At 41.1% G+C, this 21,518-nt stretch overlaps 1 protein-coding gene across 2 annotated transcripts in view; it reads right to left on the reverse strand.

Moving 5' to 3' along the window:
* MYO16 (myosin XVI) overlaps window positions 1–21,518 on the reverse strand; it is a 926,147-nt gene that overhangs the window by 321,091 nt on the left and 583,538 nt on the right. For both annotated transcript variants that reach the window (XM_075336677.1, XM_075336676.1), the window contains exons 14-15: window positions 12,717–12,822; window positions 4,668–4,785 (exon numbers count right to left, since the gene is read on the reverse strand). In XM_075336677.1, the coding sequence (XP_075192792.1) occupies window positions 4,668–4,785; window positions 12,717–12,822 (224 nt within the window). The remainder of the gene's footprint in view (window positions 1–4,667; window positions 4,786–12,716; window positions 12,823–21,518) is intronic.

Raw genomic sequence — 21,518 nt, forward strand, 5'->3', positions numbered from 1 at the left:
ACACCTACTTGAAAATGGTGAAAGTGGATTAAATTGTTTTATGTGAAGGTGCCACTATTGAACAACCTATACGATTGATCACCTGAGGGTACCATAGAAAATAAAAACAATCACCAACTCAGTAATGTTGGGTCCACTGGCTCAGTGATGTTGGCCCTACCGTCTCAGTTATGTTGGCCCCACCGACTCAGTAATGTTGGGCCCTCTGTCTCAGTGATGTTGCTACCACTGTCTCAGTGATGTTGGCCCCAACGTCTGTGATGTTTGCCCCACCGTCTCAGTGATGTTGGCCCCACCTTCTCAGTAATGTTGGCACCACCATCTCAGTGATGTTGGCCCCACCATCTCAGTGATGTTGGCCCCACTAACTCAGTGATGTTGGCCCCACTGTTTTAGTGATGTTGTCCCCACCATCTCAGTGATGTTGTCCCCACCGTCTCAATGATGTTGCCCCCGCTGTCTTAGTGATGTTGTCCGCACTGTCGCAGTGGTGCTGTCCCCACCATCACAGTGATGTTTGCCCCACCATCTCAGTGATGTTGTCCCCACCGTCTCAGTGATGTTGTCCCCACCGTCTCAGGGATGTTGTCCCTACCATCGTAGTGATGTTGTCCCCACTGTTGCAGTGATGTCATCCCTACCATCTCAGTGATGTTGGCCCCACCATCTCAGTGATGTTGGCCCCACCGTCTCAGTGATGTTGGCACCACCATCTCAGTCATATTGGCACCACTGTCTCAGTAATGTTGGCGCCACTATTTCAGTGATGTTGGTACTACTGTTACAGTAATGTTGGCCCCACCGTCTCAGGGATGTTGGTACCACCATCTCAGTAATGTTGGCACCACTATCTCATTGATGTTGGTACCACTGTCTCAGTGATATTGACCTCACTGTTAAAGTGATGCTGGCACCACTGTCTCAATGATGTTGGCCCCACCATTTCAGGGATGTTGGTACCACCGTCTCAGGGATGTTGGCACCACTGTCTCATTGATGTTGGCATCACTGTCTCAGTGATGTTGGCGCTGTTTTTACCAACTGGTCAAGTGACTTTTTTGTGTTATGATATTGCTACCTTTGATTGGCTGCAATCTCTACTATTTTGTCACAGCAGAAATCCACAGTAAATGATTAGCTGCAACAGTCAAGTGACCCGCCAGGAATTTTGCTGAATTAGTACCACTGTGGGAGACAAGTATTGATAGTTTTTATTTTCTTTGAGGCCCTGAAGTGATTAATTTTGTCTTTACTGTGTCAGTGAAAATAACATACAGCATTACTATATATCTGTAAGGGCATACATTGGATATGGTCAGGAACTGTGGCTGCTATGGGGTTATTGAGAGATGTGGACCCAGTCATGATTGGTCCAATACCCTTTACCATTACTCCCCTCTCCAAAGGACAGTCTGTTAATGCCATATACCACACCCTTCTGTCTTGCATGAAAACACTGGAACATAATGGGAGTTTCAGTCTGATTTTTCTCATTAGGCCTTATCTCAAGGCAGGAGAATAAATTCATACATATTAATATTGTAGATTTGTCCTGATAAAATAAATTAATCATATGGTTGAAGGAAGACCCCAAGTGCAGCATTCTCCTTCTAATACCAAATTTAACATGGCGAAATTTCGGTTTAATGCTGAAACATCCAGAACAATCCCATTTACAAGTATACAAATTATTAGCCTGGATGGGATCTATTTCCTGATGGTACATTTTGCTTTCTATTGCAAAATTATTATTTTTTCCCCTATGCTAGCTATTTAGGCACTGAGTGTATATATTGATTAAATTGGTATTTTTCTTTAAACCACCCCTGCAAAAGCTGTGTGCATTACATTAATCGCTCTAGGCTCATGGTTTTGATAGATGCAGCCTTTTATTTCACAATCTCGACAACAAAACTGAAAATATGATTGAAATGTAGCGGGAATCTCCTATTCCATGTATTTGTCTGCCATCTTGTGTTAGTCATGGGAATTACTCTGCATTGTCTAGGACTATAAAGCACATTTGGGATATTTTCTTAAGTTGAAACCTGGAAAAACCCGTCTGTATTAACTATAAGAAATGACATGACCAATAGAAACTGGAAAATGGCAAGAAATTAGCAAAAGACTCTTTTACTATAAAGTGGCCTGAAAGTTCAGATGCTTCCTTCCTTTCCTCTTCGCTTGACATTTTCCAAGATGTGTGGTGCAAATTCACTGCTTTGAAAGAAAACTATGATTTTGCAATACCTTTTCAGGAGATGATTATGGTATAGGTGTCTATATCTGGCTACTCAGTGGCTGTAATGTGAGTTATTGTCTGTTTAGTGTTTTGCTATAATGTCATATTACATTGATTTTGTATTTGTATTGTCAGAAATTGATATCCTTAACAAAATTCCCAGACTGATAAGTATAAACATATCTGTACTGTATATCTGCTGTATACAGTATATACATCATGACCACTGACATGTCCATTTTCTATCATTGCAGCTAAGGAAATTGTGTAGCTATATGTGATACTTTTCCCCAGTTCTAATATTTAGCGTGCAATCTGCTCATACAATTATATCTTGGGGGTTGAAATTTCCCTAAATCTTCAGTACATTTTCCTTGCTCCAATCTCTAATATACTTCTGAAGGCATTACATGGATTGCGATTATTTAGCAGTGGCTGAATTTTCCCAACTTGATGTATATTGTGCTAATCAATAGCATTACTCTGTATTGTAATTGTCAGCCTAATTTACTGAATGTTATTGTTCCTTGGTAATTGGATGTGGTATTCAGCTTGATGACTCTTCAGATACTCTATAATGTAAAGTAACACAGGATTGCCATGTCTGCCATGCTGTCTTTCACAGAGTGGACGCATTGACAGCAGAAATCGTACCACAAATTGCTGACACACAGTAAGGTGCCAGGTAGTCAATACTTATTATTGAACTGGAAGGATTCAATTAACATGTAACTAATGTTTCGCAGTGTGATTCCTGTTGTGTCACCATTAACTTTTAACTATCCAAACAAACAAACTGACTAAAGCCATCGCTAACTGATAATGAGACAGAAGCTAAAATTCTGAACATTCTCAATACACTTATTCATGGCAGAAGACTTTTGGGACATGAGTGAGATATGTTGGCTAATGGCTTATGCACATGGACAAGAAGCCTATACAGCAGTATACAAATGCCATATAGGCTTAGTCAGCTGTTGTATATATGATCATATATTCCTCTAGAAACAATACTTCTTGGTATAAGTAGCTTTTCACATATAAAATTAATGAACTGGTAGTGTGCTGAGTGGCCATGACATAATTACATAGGCCAAGACATAGTTACATAGTTATAGTTACGTAGATTGAAAAAAAGACCTAGGTCCATCTAGTTCAACCTTCCTCCATCAATTACACATTTTTGTCATTAAATCATTTATAACTCACAATGTTGTGTACACTGAGGAAATCATACAGCCTTTTTTTAAAAGCTGTCATGTTGTCTGCCATTACTACCTATTGCGGTAGGGCATTCCACAGTTTGACTCCTCTGACTTCAATGTACTTCATTTGTACAAGACTCATTGACAGAACTGCATTGGAAAACTGTGACAATTTGCAGTAAATCTTATTGTATCCTATACTAGGATATCATGGGGTCATTTATATGAAACGCTATTGAGGTTCAGTGGTTAACACTATGAGGTTGTGGCTCTAGGGACTTGGGTTAGAATCTGGCCAGCGGCAACATGTGAAGAGAGTTTGTATGATCTACTCTTGTTTGATTGGGATTCTTCTAAATACACTGGTTTACACCATGCTCCTAAGGCATACTGATAGATTAATGATGGCCATTCACATGGAACAGCTGTCAGCCGAATACTTGCTCATGCAACAGCTATCTCTCCTGAATCCCCCATACTTTTGAATGTTGCCTTCAATGGGGACGCAGAGAAAGCTTTGGCCAGATATCTTTAGTGGTGGTTTATCTTGTGAATTAAATATCAAACTAGCTTACCCTTATTTTTCCTGACCTTATCTTTAGGGATAGGTTATACACGTTAGATTGTTAGCCTATACTTCTATAATAGCGCTTTGGGACAACTTTGATCTTATATTTATGGGAAACTTAATTGTAAAATGCAGATTAAGATAGACAGGGAATGTACAATTATAAGCATTTCAAAAGTTTTACACTTTTATTGACAAATTCATCAAGTTTATGCAAAGATTCAATAATTACAAAGTTGACCCTTATTTTTTTCAAATCTTCTGCAATTTGCCCTGGCATGCTAGATTTAAGATTTAATCTTTTGGGCCAATTACTGACTGACATCAACCCACTTTTGTCTAATCAGTACTTGGAGCTTTCAGAACAATGTCCAAAAAGTTACAATATTTTTGTGTTGCGATAATAGAAATCTAAATTCCTTTTAGGTGTATTTTGTAAAATATTATTGTTGTTATTAATATTATAACTCCTGTTTTTTTTTGTATTGTGAACATTTGACTTTTTTTTTTTCCCAAAAATATTCAGTCACTCTATATTGCTTGTACTAATGGAACACAATATTTGCTGCAAACCCACTAGCCATTGCTCTGCTTTCTTCCCATGAAAGTAGCTGCCAGTCACCCAGTCTACGATCAGACATACAACTCTTACCTCCTAATAAAGTTGACGTCTTTTCACAAAAATGTAACTCGAGAAATTTAATAAAACGACTAGATGAGCTATTAAGTGTTGTTCTTGCGTGACCAAAGGCTTCTAGGATTGTATTTACCTATAAATTAAAAATAAGATTATTTCATCACAAATCTCCACTTAAATGCAAGTTTCTATAAAGTCAAAGGATCTCTGTTACAGACAGTGAGCTCACACGTTCAGTATTTGGTGAGTATTTGACCTCAGTATTTGTAGCCAAACTAGTATACTTAACTCCCAAATGTCCAGCATCCAACAAGAGTATGGAACGAAGAGGACTGTTCACAGCAAAGTGATATTTTTTGTAGCTTTTATTCACATTAAAAGCATCTCTGACGCGTTTTGAGCTGGCAGTAGCTCTTAGTCGTAGCATGTCCACTTATCCAAAACTCAGGAAAGTCAATACATTTTATGGGCAGATAAAGAGACCTTCATGAATCATAAAAATTACAATGGACATAGGACTAGCGTTCGGAATATTAATATGAAGCACCTACTATAAGTTATAATTAGAATCACAATATTCTGTACAACATCCTCCGGCTTCAGAGTCATGGAGGCTTCTTTAGTTGGAAAACAGCCTCCCATTTCTGGACGGATGGAAACCCTGAATGTCAGTCTTTCACAATAAGAATTTGCAAATAAACTTTTTTTAACCCCTTCATCCTTGGCTGAGTTTCCATTTCTTGTTTTTGGTTTTTTTTTTGCTACCCTTCTTCCCAGAGTCGTACCTTCTTTATTTTCGTCAATCTTGCCATGTGAGGGCTTATTTTGTGCATCTCCAGTTGATGTTTTTAACACTAGAAGTCCCAGAAATGTTGAGCTTTCCCCTAAAGTCCCGAAAGAGGGTCAAATGACCCTTAGTCCAAACTGAATAGAACTAACTAGAAACTAAATGGCTAAACTCAATGGAAAACAACAACCTCCTGTGGTGCGACAGTAATGGCCTTAATTACAGAACAAAAGGCGGTGATTATAGGATGTTAGCTAAAATCCTTCAGGTCATTCAACCCGTCTCTGGGTTCCAAAGGTAGAAATGTTAAATGACCCCTCTCTGGGACTTCTAGTGTTAATGGTACCTTTTTGCACAAATGCTGTTTTGATTGCCTGTAATTGCATTTTGCGCAAAATTTGCGGTGACCAAAAAATGTCATTTTGGTGTTTGGATTTTTTTTGACGGTATGCAGTTTACCGATCAGATTAATTGATTTTATATTTTGATAGCTTGGGCATTTATGAACATGGCGATACTAAATGTGTATATTTTTTTATTTTTTTAACCCTTTAACTTTTAATGGGGCGAAAGGGAGTGATTTTAACTTTTAGGTTTTTTATTTTTTTTTTTACTTTTTTTTATTTTACTAGTTCCCCTAGGGGACTATAAGGATCAATAGTCTGATTGATCATTTATTTCTGTTGATCACACCAAACAGCTGAGATCACCAGAAATGCTTGTCTGTTGTAACAAGCAACACTCAACTCTTACAGGAAATGAGTTATGATAGCTACAGGAGTCATCATGTGATCCTGTGCTACCATGGCAACCATCGGCTGCACGTGATCACATCACGTGACTTCAGATGGGGCGGGTGAGTGCGCATTTATCGCGGTGGGGACTTAAATTGCTTTGTCATATTTTGACAGCGCGATTTAAAGGGTTAACAGGTGGGGGTGGATTTCGGATCCACCTGTGTCTGCGAGGCACACATGTCAGCTGTTCAAATCAGCAGACATGTGCAAGAATTACCCCTGGCTGCCCGCAGCAGCCGCAGGTGATTACACCTTCATGGTTTAGGACATACCAGTACGGCCTGTGATCGTTAAGGGGTTGAAAAGTGTCTGAATTTTCTCCATAATACTTATTTAATGCTAATTGTGTGTCAATTAAATACACATAAGAAATAGAATCCCCAAAATTTAAAAATTAAAATTTTTGGTTCTGTTCTATTTTTATACATGTGAAGGGGTTAAAAAGCAGTGGTCATGACAACAGCTTTCTTTCTTCTAATTTTGTTGTTTCTGCCTCAGAGAACGCAAATTGATTTCCACTAAAGTATACATGCTTAGAGAAGAGTTAGGGGTCCAGGTCGGCCACAGGTTAGGCAAACTATCAATTCTGTTGAGGTGCAAAAATGAGATTTCAGATTGGTGGGAGAAGGTAGTGTTTGCTATGAGAGAAATCATATATTGTTTCAGAGAGGATCAAGTGCGTATTTGCCTTTCTCAAGTTACATCTGGTCAAATTTCAGTGAAACAGTAGCACATATTTTGTGATAAAATATATAGATAGTAATGTGTATTGAAAGGAATGACTTCAAGTAGCACAACCGACAAGAGCAATTAGAGTGACCTCCTATGCTGCACATTTTGTTGCCCAAATTTCTGCGACTGAGAATCAGTTACTTTGATCTATTTCAGATGAATGGGTTAGTTGCAGAACTTTTTGCAATGAAAATAGCAACAAATATGCACCGTATGTACATACCATTATGAACCACAAATTATATGCAAAAAATGACATAAATATTATAGAAGCGATACCTTTATGGGATAAGAAGAAAAGTTATATTTATAGGCAAGTTTACAAATAAATGGGTGATACATGAGCACAACATTTAAAGATATTACAAGACATTTATATACAGTATATATAGAGTGGATTACATAGATAAGCCAAAATAAGAAAACTCTGGTTTTTGTTACAGGCAGAGAGTTAGTCAAAGAGAAAACCTAGGAGTAGAGATGAACAAATTTATCTGAGAGCAATTGAATTCTCCTCAAATTTTACAAAAATTTGTTTTCTCTAGAATACGGATATTTTTATATACTTTATGGCCACCTCACTCCATGCCATTGCTTTTTACACTGACTGCTGTTACTGTGTGCTGTGCCATTGCAATGTATGTTGTAACTTTACGATGTTATGACATATGTCACCCTAGTGCTAGTTAATGTAGTGACCGCAAAGGCCCAGTCAGCAGCATAGACTGATGAGATCCAAGTGGATGAGGGCTATGGGGAAAGGAGAAAAGAAGAGGCACTGAGGATCAGACAGCAAGCAGCTGGGATAGCGGGACAGGTGAGTGGTGAGGTATTACTTTTTTCTTCTTCCTTTTTTACATCCTATGTTTATCACACTATGGATTCTGGAAAGACCCTACACCATAATAAGAAACATTCAATTAGCAGATAATAATTGCGCTACAAATTGAATTTTCCTGTAAATTCAGCATGATTTGCCAAATTTGAATCTCAACAGATCTGCTAATTTCTATTTAGGAGTTTACAAATCTGGAGTTTTTCTGGTAGACCTGTAATGTGTCCATATACTGTGCCAGTCACTACTATTAATTTCTTTAAGACCTGTTTCACACGTCAATGAAAAATATAGATATTTTTCACTGACGTGTAAAAAATGTATATGTCCCTCCATGTTCCATGATTCATGGCATATATGGGTTGTCCATGTGCTATCCATGATCCGTTATCCGTGATTGTACATGGAGATAAACTCACCTGTCCCCACTCTGGCTGTCCGTGGTGCTGAACTCTTTGGCTCTGCTGTGTTTTCTCCCCCGCTGCAGCTACTTCCGGGTCGGCTGTTCCTGCATACATGAATATGCATGAGAATAAGCTGCCGGCTCTGAAGCAATGGCAGCTGAGGCCAGAGACAAGCAGCACTGCAGAAGGTGAATTAAAATTGCTTTTTATTTTCAATGTCCGTGTTTTTCTGGTTCGTGTTTCACGGATCACATCATAGTGTGGTCTGTGGGACATCAGTGATGCCAGAAAAAAACGGAGGCATGAGGCAAACACGGACACGAATATACACTGCATGGAGACACGGTCAGTGAAAAATCACTGATGTGTGCACAGACCCATTGATTATAATGGGTCTGCGTATATCCATGATTCTGGTATGTATAAAAACTAGCACATACGTACCAGAATCACTGACGTGTGAAACAGGCCTAATGCTGCTGTCAATCAGTGATTTAATTGCAAGCAGCTGATGGGTTGCTATGACAGCCAGTGGGGGGGGGGGGAGAGGGAGCACTCCTGTGGCTGTCATGTGTTCTCCTCTGTGATGTTCAGGCTGTGGCTGGGTTATTTTCACTATATACAGGAATACTGCGCTATTGCTGTACTATACAGTGTGTCCACCCATATCCTGTCCACCGCCATTAACTTTAGAACGGCAGCAGCTATAGGAATAGAAGTGGTGTCTAGGTATAGTAAAGTAGCCATGCACTACGCAATGAAACCACCTATAGCGCCACCTGGAGGAAAACAACAGAGTTAGCATTTTTATCTCGAAAACCGAACGAGATAGAGAAAAAAAGTGAATTCAAAAATTGTAGGGCATCATCAATTCAATACAAATCGACACCTCGCATATAGAAATGCTATGATATGAAACCCATGACCCCCCAAAACATTGAATGCTGGTCACGCATTTCGCGCTCATTTAACTTTGATGCTCAAAGTGGCCACCGTCACCTGCAATGCACATCTAGTCTCTGGACAGCATACTGTATCTTGCTGCACGTTGTGCAATATGGTAGGTGACACGTTTGCACAAGCATCTGTGATACATCGTCATAGGTCCTGCAATGTTGGTGGTGGGGTCGCATACAACTGCTGTTTGATGTCACCTCACAGAAATAAGTCCAATGGGGTCAGGTCAGGTGAGCATTGAGGCCACTCCACGCAGCCACCATACACAATGACTAGTAGGAAGGTCTCCATGAGGTATTGCTTCACGTCCGCAGCCTTATGAGTTTTACACATTCTAATCATAGCATTTCTGTATGCAAGGTGTCGATTCGTATTGAATTGATGATGCCCTACAATTTTGTAATTCCCTTTTTTTCTCTATCTCGTTCCGTTTTCAAGATAAAAATGCTAATTCCATTGTTTTCCACCAGGTGGCGCTATAGGTGTTTTCATTGCGTAGTGCATGGATACTTTACTATACCTAGACACCATTTCTATTCCTATAGCTGCCGCAGTTTTCAAGTTAATGACGGTGGAGAGGATATGGGTGGACACACTGTATATAGTATAAGCAATGAAATGATCACAGGTTAAAGTCCCATAAGAGGAACTAGAAAATAAAGTAAAAAGTAGAAAAAGTTTTAAAAAAAAAAAAATAAATATATATATATATATATATATATATATATATATATATTTTTTAATATTTCAATAACCCCACTTTCCCCAGTAAAGAAATATACACATTTGGTATCGCTGTGTCAGAAATAGTCAGATCTACAGAATTATAAAGCTAGGTACCATTCGGTAATTAAGCCAATTGGTAAATACTTTTTCGAGCAAAAGAAAATCAAAACAGCAGAACTGTGTTTTTTCAGTAGCTGAAATAACACAAAGAAATGCAGTAAAAAGCAATCAAAGCATAGCATGTCCTCCAAAATTGTATAAACACAAAAACCAGACTGTCAGATCACAAAAAGCCTTTAAACAACTCCATTGATAATAAGATAAAAAGTTATGGGTCTTGGAAAACAGCAACACAAACCAATTTTTTTACTTTTACAAAATTCTGAATTTTTTTAAGCCAATAAAATAGTAAAAAATCACTGCCTATGTTGTATCTCCGTAATCATACTGACCTGGGGAATCATGTTACCAGGTAATATATTGTTACTGCATAATTAATGCTGTAAAAATCCCCAAAAAACAATGGTGGCACTGTTTGTTTTTTTTAACAATCTCACCACACTTGGAATTTTTTTACCTTTTTATTTTAATATCTAATATATAAAGCTGAATGTGTGTATGTATGTACAGTATGTATGTATGTGTGTATGTCCGGGATTGGCATCTGCACCGTCGCAGCTACAGCCACAAAATGTTTCACACTCACATGTCTGGACCCTGAGAGCGTCATAGGCTATGTTGTGAGGCAAAATTTTAACCCCGCGCGTTCCAATTTACCAATCAATTTTGCCCCTATCTACATAATGGGGAAAAAGTGAAACGAAAAGTGTATCCACACCGTCGCATTTACAATTACGAAATTTTGCACAGACACCTCATGTGACCCAGGGAACTTCATAGACTATGTTTTGACAGGAAAATGTAACCCCGCGCTTTACAGTTACTCTCCAAAAAACATGTCTCCATTAAAGTAAATGGAGCCTGGAACTACAGGTTATTAGTAGGAGCTGTGATTGGTTGCTATAGGAACAAAATACATTCATAGTATAAGAAGCTTATATGTGAGGTAATAAGATGTCAGTGGGGAGACGGATAGAGAGAGACAGAGAGAGACAGACATAGAGAGAGACAGACAGGAAAGAGACATAGAGATAGAGACAAACGGTGAAAGAGACAAACAGAGACAGAAGGTGAAAGAGACAGACAGAGACAGATGGGGAAAGAGACAGGCAGAGACAGACATGGAAAGAGACAGACCTGTAAAGAGACAGATGGGGAAAGAGACAGACAGACATGCAGACAGGGACAGAGACAGGCAGACAGGGAAGGAGGAGACAGCCAGAGAGACAGACAAAGATAGATGTGAAAGACACAGACCTTGATAAAGATGGGGAAAGAGACAGAGAAATAGAGACAGACAAGGAAAGAGACAGACAGAGACAGGCAGACAGAGAAAGAGACAGACAGGAAAAGACACAGACAAAGAGACAGAGATACAGATGGGGAAAGAGACAGACCTGGAAAGAGACAGATGAAGAAAGAAACAGAGAGATAGAGACAGACAAAGAAAGAGACAGACAGAGACAGGCAGATGGGGAAAGAGACAGATGGGGAAAGAGACAGACGGGGAAAGCGACAGATGGAGAAAGCGACAGACGGAGAAAGTGACAGACGGGGAAAGAGACAGACTGGGAAAGGGACAGACGGGGAAAGAGACAGACGGGGAAAGAGACAGACAGGGAAAGAGACAGACAGGGGAAGAGACAGACCTGGAAAGAGACACCTGAAAAGAGACAGACGGGGAAAGAGACAGACGGGGAAAGAGACAGACCTGGAAAGAGACAGACCTGAAAAGAGACAGACGGAGCACATTACTTGGCCAATTTGTGTTGAAATATATGTTGTGAAATGCTTCTATTAGCTTAGTTTTTGCTTTTAATTAATTACATTTCTATTTGTTTTGTGGTTTTTGTGTGCACAATAAATTTTTGTTAATACATTCTATTTTGTTAACAGCAGTTAGTAACCCGGGCGAAGCTGGGTAGTACAGCTAGTATATGATAAAATCGCATTCAAAACTACAACACGTACCTCAAAAAACAAGCCCTCATCTGTCTATGCCAGTGCAAAAAATGAAAAAGTTATAACTATTTAAAAAAGGAGAGGAAAAAATGAAGATGCAAAAATGCAAATTAGCTGTGGAGGGGAGGGGGTTAAACCATCATTTAGTGCTACAAGTCTGGCCATGCAGACAGATATTAGATCTGGGTATTAGATTTGGTGCTTCATTCATGGATGTTTAAGCTGTTATCAGATTGACTTCCACTGCAAATATTATTTTTCTGGTTAGTCATTAATATATTACTCCTGGAATACTTTTGCCTTTTTTTTTTAAATAAAAGTATCTACATCTGGCTGACATGATACCACAATATAATTTTTTATTGTAAACCACAAATTCTAAATTAATCTAAAGGAATCCTATACATAAGGCTGAATTCACACCACGACTGTGGGGCACTGTCCACATATGGAGGTGGAATATCTCATTATATATAATAATATGGCCATACACTGTAATAGTATCAGCTTGGCATATGTTTAACCAATATCATAGTCTCAACTGTCTCAAAACTGTCTCAAAAGTCTCAGCCAGTATCATAGTCTCATAGTCTGCATATTAAGAAAAGAAGAAAAGGATGGCATATTTTGTAAAATGGCAGCCTAAGGAATCTATCAAGGTATTTCTACTCACTGATCACACATTTACATTACATTGAAGGTATAGGTACAGTATAAGACATGAGTACCAAAGTGATAACTTACATGTTTAATCTTGGAATGCAGAGAGTTTTTCCTGGAATTAGACCTGAGGGCCAAGTGTTTCACTATGTGTTTGCAGGCTTCTGTCTTGCCAGAACCACTTTCACCACTAGGAACAATATGGAAAAAAAAACATAATTAAGATACTTATACGATAATATAAGATTATTGTTTAATTCAATTATAAAACCAAGATCTACAAATTGTAGGTTTTCTTTTTTTACTGAGGCTTGTCATCTATCCTGACAGCTTACATTTTCTTTATGACTCTGTGTTTGGGCCTCATTCACATATCCTTGATTTCATACAGTACATATGTGAAAAAATACTACAGTTATCATCAGTTTTGGATCAGAGTGCCATCCGTTTTTCCGTTTTTATTATCAGTGATTTTCATGGATGTATCATTAGCTAAATTAATGACAAAGCTTCTCCTATACTTTTCAATGTTAAACACGTACAGTACACTGTGGTTTGTATGTCTCTTTGACGGACCCATAGACTTGCATTGGCCCTTGTCACCCATGCTGCTAGAAACAAACTGATAGGTCTCCATGTGTTTTGCATGGACACATGATTAGCACTATAATTTATAATGGGCATTTGCTGTGTTTAGAAAAAAATTGGATATCACATGTATGTGTAAGGCCCCCTTCACATGTCCGTGTCTCCAACACGTGTTTGGTCCGTTTCATCACATGCCGGAGACACGGGAACACATAGACCCATTAAAAACAATGGGTCTGCGCACACGTGCATGTTTTGCTATGGACCGTGTGTACGTGTGGAGGATATGTGTGCTCCACACGTAGACATGTCTGTTTTTCTTTGCACACGGACCGCACGGATGTGATCCGTGTGACACGCATCGGAGAAAACACACGTGTTTGTAAAAAAATACTATACTCACCTTCTCCAGCGCTGCTGTCTCTGCTGCTGCTTTCACTTGCTTCTGAACCCCGCTCATTATGCTCATTGTATATTCACTCCACTGCAGGCCGTAAGCAGCAGCAGCAGCGGGGAGTCGGCAGAGACCAAAGATCAGCACCATGGAGAGCAACGCCAGGGACAGGTGAGCAGAAAGTTCCGGTTCTCCATGTGTTATCAAGGATAGCACACGGAGAACACTCATAGCGCCATAAAAATGGCACATGAAGGACAATATGCACCTTTGACACGTCCATGAAAAATGTGCATGATTTTGACGGACGTGTGAAGGGGGCCTTACATGGGGGAGTAAATGAGGCTTTGATCTGTTTATCTGTTGTCTCTTCTGGAAATTTGTGAATAAATTGACACCTGGGAGTTACCATTTGCCTTATGAAAGGAGTGTCTCTACAGAGTGTGATAGTGTCTATACTGAAGGACAGTACCAGAATGTGTAGGGACCCTGCCTCTCCCCCAACTATTAACACCTAATTGTCAATTGATTCTTAACTTTCCAAGAAACATTATAAAGGAACAGCACTATAAAAACTGGGAGAACAGATGCTCAAGAATTGTAATTTCATGGGGTAGATAAATATTTACTAAAACAGACATGAAAAGGAAACCAGTTCTTTTTAAAGCATTTTCCGTATTGTTCGTTTTTGTTTAAGACAGTTTAGACAAGAAAAAATAAAATTATTAGAAGGAGTGTGCTCTTTAAAATCCTTTATTGCTCTTTTGTCAATGGTATCAATAACTACCTCAATACATGCGGTACAACAAACGGCAATGTGAAATATGGAGCTATAGCGCCACCTTCTGGCAAAACACAGAAATTACAGAAAAATACATGCTTTACAAACTGCTATTATAGATTGAATGGGCATTGTAAACCACATGGCAAATACACTTGTTTAACAGGGAAAATGCAAAAAAACCTCTAGATTTTTATATGAAGTATTTATTTCATCTGCAAAATAAAACTCTTTTGATTGATTCAATTTGAATACGAGGTTACATTTTTCATTCAGTTGTAATAAGGATAACCGTCATTCAGGTCAAGCTGTAAGGTAATGCAGAATATGTTCAACTTAAAGCCACAGATAGAATGTCAGATTGGATAATTTGCTGTAGGAGTCGTCCAGCTAATGACACCCCAACATTACAAAGCTTCCCCTCAAATAATGTCCAGTTCAGGATGTAAAGTTTGATATATGCATTTTCACATACAAATACTGATATAAAATATGATTAAAGGTAACCTGTCACCACTTTTTTGGTGTATAAGCTGCAGCCACCACCACCGGGCTCTTATATTCAGCATTCTAACATGTTGTATATCAGAGCCCAGGGGTATAACATAAACAACACTTAATAATACTTACCTAACGGTCGCGCGGTTGGCCGTATGGGTGTCTCCGTTCTCCGGTGCCGCTTCTTTTGGCCATCTTTGTTCTCCTTCTCTAGCCGGGGTGCATGACGGGTCCAACGTCATCCACACTCTCCGGCATTCAGGTCCTGAGCAGGCGCAGTTTGATCTGGCCTGAGCAGGGCAGATCAAAATATTGAAGTGCGCCTGTGCAGGATCGGCGAGTGTGTATGATGCAGCCGCGTCATGCACCCAGGCTTCAGAAAGAGGACAAAGATGGGCGAAAGAGGAGGCGCCAGCACCGGACAACAGAGACGCCCACAAGGCCCACCGCAGCGACCGTTAGGTAAGTATTATAAAGTGTTTTTATGTTATACCCCCGACCTGGGCCCCTATATATAGCATGTTAGAATGCTGTATATAAGAGCCCGGTGGTGGTGGCCACAGCTTATATGCCAAAAAAGTGGTGACAGGTTCCCTTTAAATACTTAACATGTGAATATGGCCTCAACTGACCTGTGGTGCTTTTCAAATCCACAAGATGTCCATTTTTAACAGGTACACAGAGTTTTATGTGCTGATTTTCCCCATTTACTTTTATTAGATGCAGAAAATCTGCAGATGAAAAACGCTCATGCATATTATGTGCATTTCCGCTACGGAAAAACATCAAAATGCATGTAATCTGCATGTAAGTACAATATATCAAGAAAGTTTTGCCAAAACCAAATACCAGGAAATATCAAAGACAAAGTAGCTTTATTTAAAACTTGACATACCAAATAGAGACAAAAAAGTATAAAAAATGTGATAAAAGAGCATGTAAAAAAAATGCAATGAAAAAATCACAAGTAACCTGATTTAGACAGTAAGTGCAGAAATGCTGCAGAAATTCTGAAACACCAAAAACTCACCATCGTGGGAACATAGCCTTTGCCGACAGGGTCTTTTCAGGTCACTCGTGTTCGGCTATGTACATATTTCATTTAATGGAAGCCTGAGAAATGTTATTTACCTGCTGATTTAGGGTTGATCTGCAGGTAAATACCGTTTCAGTCCAGTACAGCCATCTTACTAGAAGAGCATTGTTGTCTAGAAAATGACATTTAATTCTCCCTGCAGCTGCTTGCTTCCAGTTATTGGTGTTTTAGGAAGCCATTACCATCACTGCTCACAACACGGTAATCACTCTCCAGCACACTGATTGACAGCATGTGTGTGCAGTGTAGTGTGATGCCACACAATGACTAAAGCTGGTGTCACACATAACGACGACGACAACGACGTCGCTGCTACGTCACCATTTTCTGTGACGTTGCAGCGACGTCCCGTCGCTGTCGCTGTGTGTGACATCCAGCAACGACCTGGCCCCTGCTGTGAGGTCGCCGGTCGTTGCTGAATGTCCAGCTTCATTTTTTGGTCGTCACTCTCCCGCTGTGACACACACATCGCTGTGTGTGACAGCGAGAGAGCGACGAAATGAAGCGATCAGGAGCCGGCACTGGCATCTGCGGTAAGCTGTAACCAGCGTAAACATCGGGTAACCAAGGGAAGACCTTTCCCTGGTTACCCGATGTTTACGCTGGTTACCAGCCTCCGCTCTTGCTGCCAGCGCCGGCTCCTGCACTGTGACATGTGGCTGCAGTATGCATCGGGTAATTAACCCGATGCATACTGTAGCAAGGAGAGCAAGGAGCCAGCGCTAAGCGCGGCTCCCTGCTCTCTGAACTGTGACATGTAGATGCAGCACACATCGGGTTAATTAACCCGATGTGTGCTGCAGGAGAGCAAGGAGCCAGCGCTAAGCGCGGCTCCCTGCTCTCTGCACATGTAGCACAGCGACCTTATGATCGCTGCTTCTGCTGTGTTTGACAGCTAAGCAGCGATCATAACAGCGACTTACAAGGTCGCTGTTACGTCACCGAAAATGGTGACGTAACAGCGACGTCGTTGTCGCTGTCGTTTAGTGTGACACCAGCTTAAGAACCATTCTCACATGATTGTTTGATACGCTTAGGAGACTTATATTCACTTTTGCGAAGATGTCCTGTTTGTAATTGTGTGTCTTTTTTATGGACGTAATACAATATTAGTGTTATTGATGATAATTTGATAGCCTTAATGTTGGATGCCTCTTGCCCCATTTTTATGGAACCATTTTGGCAGTGTATGTGTGCAGAACGAGCTGTCAGTCGGTGTACACACAGTATGTGGTGATCGATGACTGTTACGCCCCTGCACCGCCCTGATGATGAAGATAAATATCCACATATACAGTTGCAAAGTTGTCAAAATTGTCCAACCTCCATGGAAAATTGAGTTAATTAGCAAAAATTACAAACTTTCTTCTGATTGCAATAAACTAACCTAAGAAGAACAATTTTGGCAACAAAATGATACTTTTAAACAAAATCTATCACCAGGTTTTTGCCACTTAAAGGAGTTGTCCGACATAAACTCAAAATTTTTTGTTAAGCTAATCTGTGCTGTATTGTCATATAAAACACCCCTACATTGTTATTTTTTGTTTTCTAACTTTTGTTCCTCTTGAATTCACCCTTTATTCTCTGCAGTTCTTTGTTTACATTCAGCACAAGCAAACTGACCACTTCCTGTGCAAAACCTCAGTCAGAGCTGTCACCGCCCGGCCTCACTGTCCAGCCTCGCCCCCTGCCCGCCCCCTGCACACACATTCCCTGTCAGTATTCAGCCTCAGCACCTGACCTGTTATCACTACAGCATTGCAAATAACAGCCCCACATCGGGCTCTGCACCGCACACATATGGCTCTGCACCGCACACATATGGCTCTGCACCGCACACATATGGCTCTGCACCGCATGCGCACACATATGGCTCTGCACCGCACACATATGGCTCTGCACCGCACACATATGGCTCTGCACCGTACGCGCACACATATGGCTCTGCACCGCACGCGCACACATATGGCTCTGCACCGCACACATATGGCTCTGCACCACACACATATGGCTCTGCACCGCACGCATATGGCTCTGCACCGCACGCGCACACATATGGCTCTGCACCGCACGCGCACACATATGGCTCTGCACCGCACACATATGGCTCTGCACCGCATACATATGGCTCTGCACCGCACGCGTATGGCTCTACACCGCACGTGCACACATATGGCTCTGCACCACACGCGCACACATATGGCTCTGCACCGCACGCGCACACATATGGCTCTGCACCGCACACATATGGCTCTGCACCGCACACATATGGCTCTGCACCGCACGCATATGGCTCTACACCGCACGTGCACACATATGGCTCTGCACCGCACGCGCACACATATGGCTCTGCACCGCACGTGCACACATATGGCTCTGCACCTCACATGCATACATATGGCTCTGCACCGTACGTGCACAGACAGGGCTCTGCACCGCACACAGACAGGGCTCTGCACTGACCCCCCCACCCCCATCCCCCATCCCCGTAGGGAACACATGTACGGAGTACATACTCACCCGTCCTTGGTCCCCGCCGCTCCTGCACGTTCGCGTGCTGTCTGTGCTCTGGCCATATCAGCACAGTAGTGACATCACCGCTGTGCTGAAGAGAGCACAGACAGCGGGACCAGTGATGAGAAGCAGCGCTCCTTCTCATCAGCACTTTCAAATGTACCGGCATCTGTGATCTGTGATGCCGGTACATTTGAATGTGCGATCCTGAGCAGGTGGCCCGGTGCTGGCGCTGACACCACGGCAGCCGCAGGCAGGCCCCGCCCCCTAGGTGACGGACCCCACAGCAGTGCAGGGGGAGGTTGTGGGCATAGTACGGGGTGCGGGGGAATGTGTGGGAGGGTGCAGGGAAGAGGGCGGGGACTCCACATACTGTACAGCCCAGCAGGGAGGCGACATGCTGTTCCAGATTTGCATGTCAACATGGCCCTGCCCATGTTGACATGAAATGACCGGAAGCAGCAAAATCGCGGCAGGAGCGGTCACATGACTACTCTGAGCCGGGGGAGAGGGGCTGACAGCAGGGCAGGTAAGTGCTCTCTATCTACTTACCTGCCCCAATGTAGCCCAATAGGATAATACAAAAAAAAGTCAAAAGAAGCCGGATAACCCCTTTAATCAAATATCAGCATAATGTGGAGACAGAGACATACTCATTCTAGCTGTGTGTCACTTACTCGGCTGCTTATTGCAGTTTTGATAAAACTGTTTTAACAGCAGGAGGCTATGACTAGAGGACTAGTAAACCATTCCACACTGATTGGTAGCTTTCCGCGTATGCACAGTGTATACAAAGAGCTTTCAATCAGTGTTGTGGGTGGGGTTATACAGAGCTCAGCTTTCAGAGAACTGGTAGGTCTGCAGCTAATAAAACAGAGATGTTACCAAAACTGCAACAATCAGTAAAGTAAGTGACACATCACTGGAATCGGAGTCTATGCTCCTACATTATGTTACTGTTAGATGAGCAAGCAATTCCCTTTATAGAGTATCGCAGCTCACAATTGTAAACTATTGCAGACAATAGAAATACTCAACCTCTTCATGACAAGCATTGTTTGTAATTAGAAGAAAACTGTTTGGATGTTATGAGGCTTTGCAAACAAAATGACTAGAGAGACACTAGCTTCTGGCAGCATTCCTGATGAATGGACCCATTCCTTATCAGCAATGGCCACCAGTTCACTAATATTCTTGGATGTGTGTGCTTCAACTGCCTTCTTGAAATCCTATCAAAACTATGACAACCACTCCAGAATCTTCTAGCACTAATTCTAAAACCAAGCCTATCCTACTGGAAGTTCCATTAATACCCAATCTTTACAGTGTTCTAGCATGCATTGCCACTACTAGAAATAAGTATTTAGCACCAATTATCCAGTAGACTCTTAGTATTCCCTAAGTTCCTTATCCCAGTCAAACATGGAACCCCTTAGCCCCAAACTTATCATAGAATCATAGAATGATAGAGTTGGAAGGGACCTCAAGGGCCATCGGATCCAACCCCCTGTGAGTGCAGGCTTTCCTAAATCATCCCAGCTATATGTTTATCCAGTTTCCGCTTGAAAATTTCCATTGAGGAAGAGCTCACCACCTCCCATGGTCGCCTGTTCCACTCCTTGACTGCCCTCACTGTCAGAAAGTTTTTCCTAATGTCTAATCTGAATCTCCTTCCTTTAAGGTTTCATCCATTTGCTTCTTGTACTTCCTTGTGCTAATGAAAATAGGGTAGTTTCCTCTGCACTGTGACTAACTTTCAGATATTTGTAGACCGCTATTAAGTCTCCTCTCAGCCTTCTCTTTTTCAAACTAAACATTCCTAGTTATTTTAGCTGTTCTTCATAGGACATGGTTTGCAGACCTTCTACCATCTCGGTTGCTCTTCTCTGGACTCGCTCCAATATATCGATGTCTTTCTTGAATTGGGGCACCCAGAACTGTACATAGTATGCTAGGTGGAGTCTGACCAGGAAAGAGTATAGGGGAATAATGACCTCTCTTGTTCTAGATTCAATGCTTGTCTTGATACATCCCAGAAATTTGTTGGCCTTTTTAGCTGCAGCTCCGCATTGTTAGCTCATGTTGAATCTGGGATCCACTATTATGCCCAAGTCCTTTTCCCCGGTGCTATCACCTATTTCTATTCCTCCCATACTATATATGCTTTTTACATTTATTTTACCCAGATATAAGACTTTCCATTTGTCCTTGTTAAAAAACATTCTGTTCTCCTCAGCCTATTGTTCGAGTGTGTCTTGATCCTTTTGAATACGCTTTCTTTCCTCTCTAGTGTTGGCTACTCCTCCTATCTTAGTATCATCTACAAATTTTATGAGTTTCCCAATAATTCTGTTATCCAGATCATTTCTAAAGATTTTAAACAGCACTGGCCCCAGGACATAGCCTTGCGGCACACCACTTTTGGCTTTCCTCCAGGTTGATGTGTATTCATTTAGTATTACTCGTTGCACCTGATCATTAAGCCAGTTGTGAATCCATCTAACTGATGTTTTTGTCAATTCCATGCTTGATAATTTTTTTCAATGAGGATGTCATATGATACTTTATCAAATGCCTTACTGAAGTCAAGCTATACTATATCCACAGCATTCCCCTGGTTCAACCATTCAGTGACTTTGTTGTAGAAGGAAATCAGGTTGGTCTGACAAGATTTATTGGTCATAGAGCCGTGCTGGCTTTGGTTGATTAATGCCTTCCCATCCAGGTACCTAAGTAAATGTTCTTTGACAATTTGCTTGAAGATTTTTCCTGCAATAGAGGTCAGACTTACTGGCCTGTAATTCCCTGTATCCTCCTTTTCCCCCTTTTTGTAGATAGGAACCACATTTGCCCTTTTCCAATCTAGAGGAATCTCTCCTGCTTCCCATGACTTATTGAAGATTATTGCAACCGGTACTATTATTTCCTCAGCTATCTTGTCCAGCACTCTAGGGTGTAAATCGTCAGGGACTTTGGGACTTGGTTTACTTTAACTTGACTAAAGCCCCCGTC

This window comes from Anomaloglossus baeobatrachus, chromosome 2, assembly GCF_048569485.1.
Source record: "Anomaloglossus baeobatrachus isolate aAnoBae1 chromosome 2, aAnoBae1.hap1, whole genome shotgun sequence".
NCBI classification, from domain to species: domain Eukaryota; kingdom Metazoa; phylum Chordata; class Amphibia; order Anura; family Aromobatidae; genus Anomaloglossus; species Anomaloglossus baeobatrachus.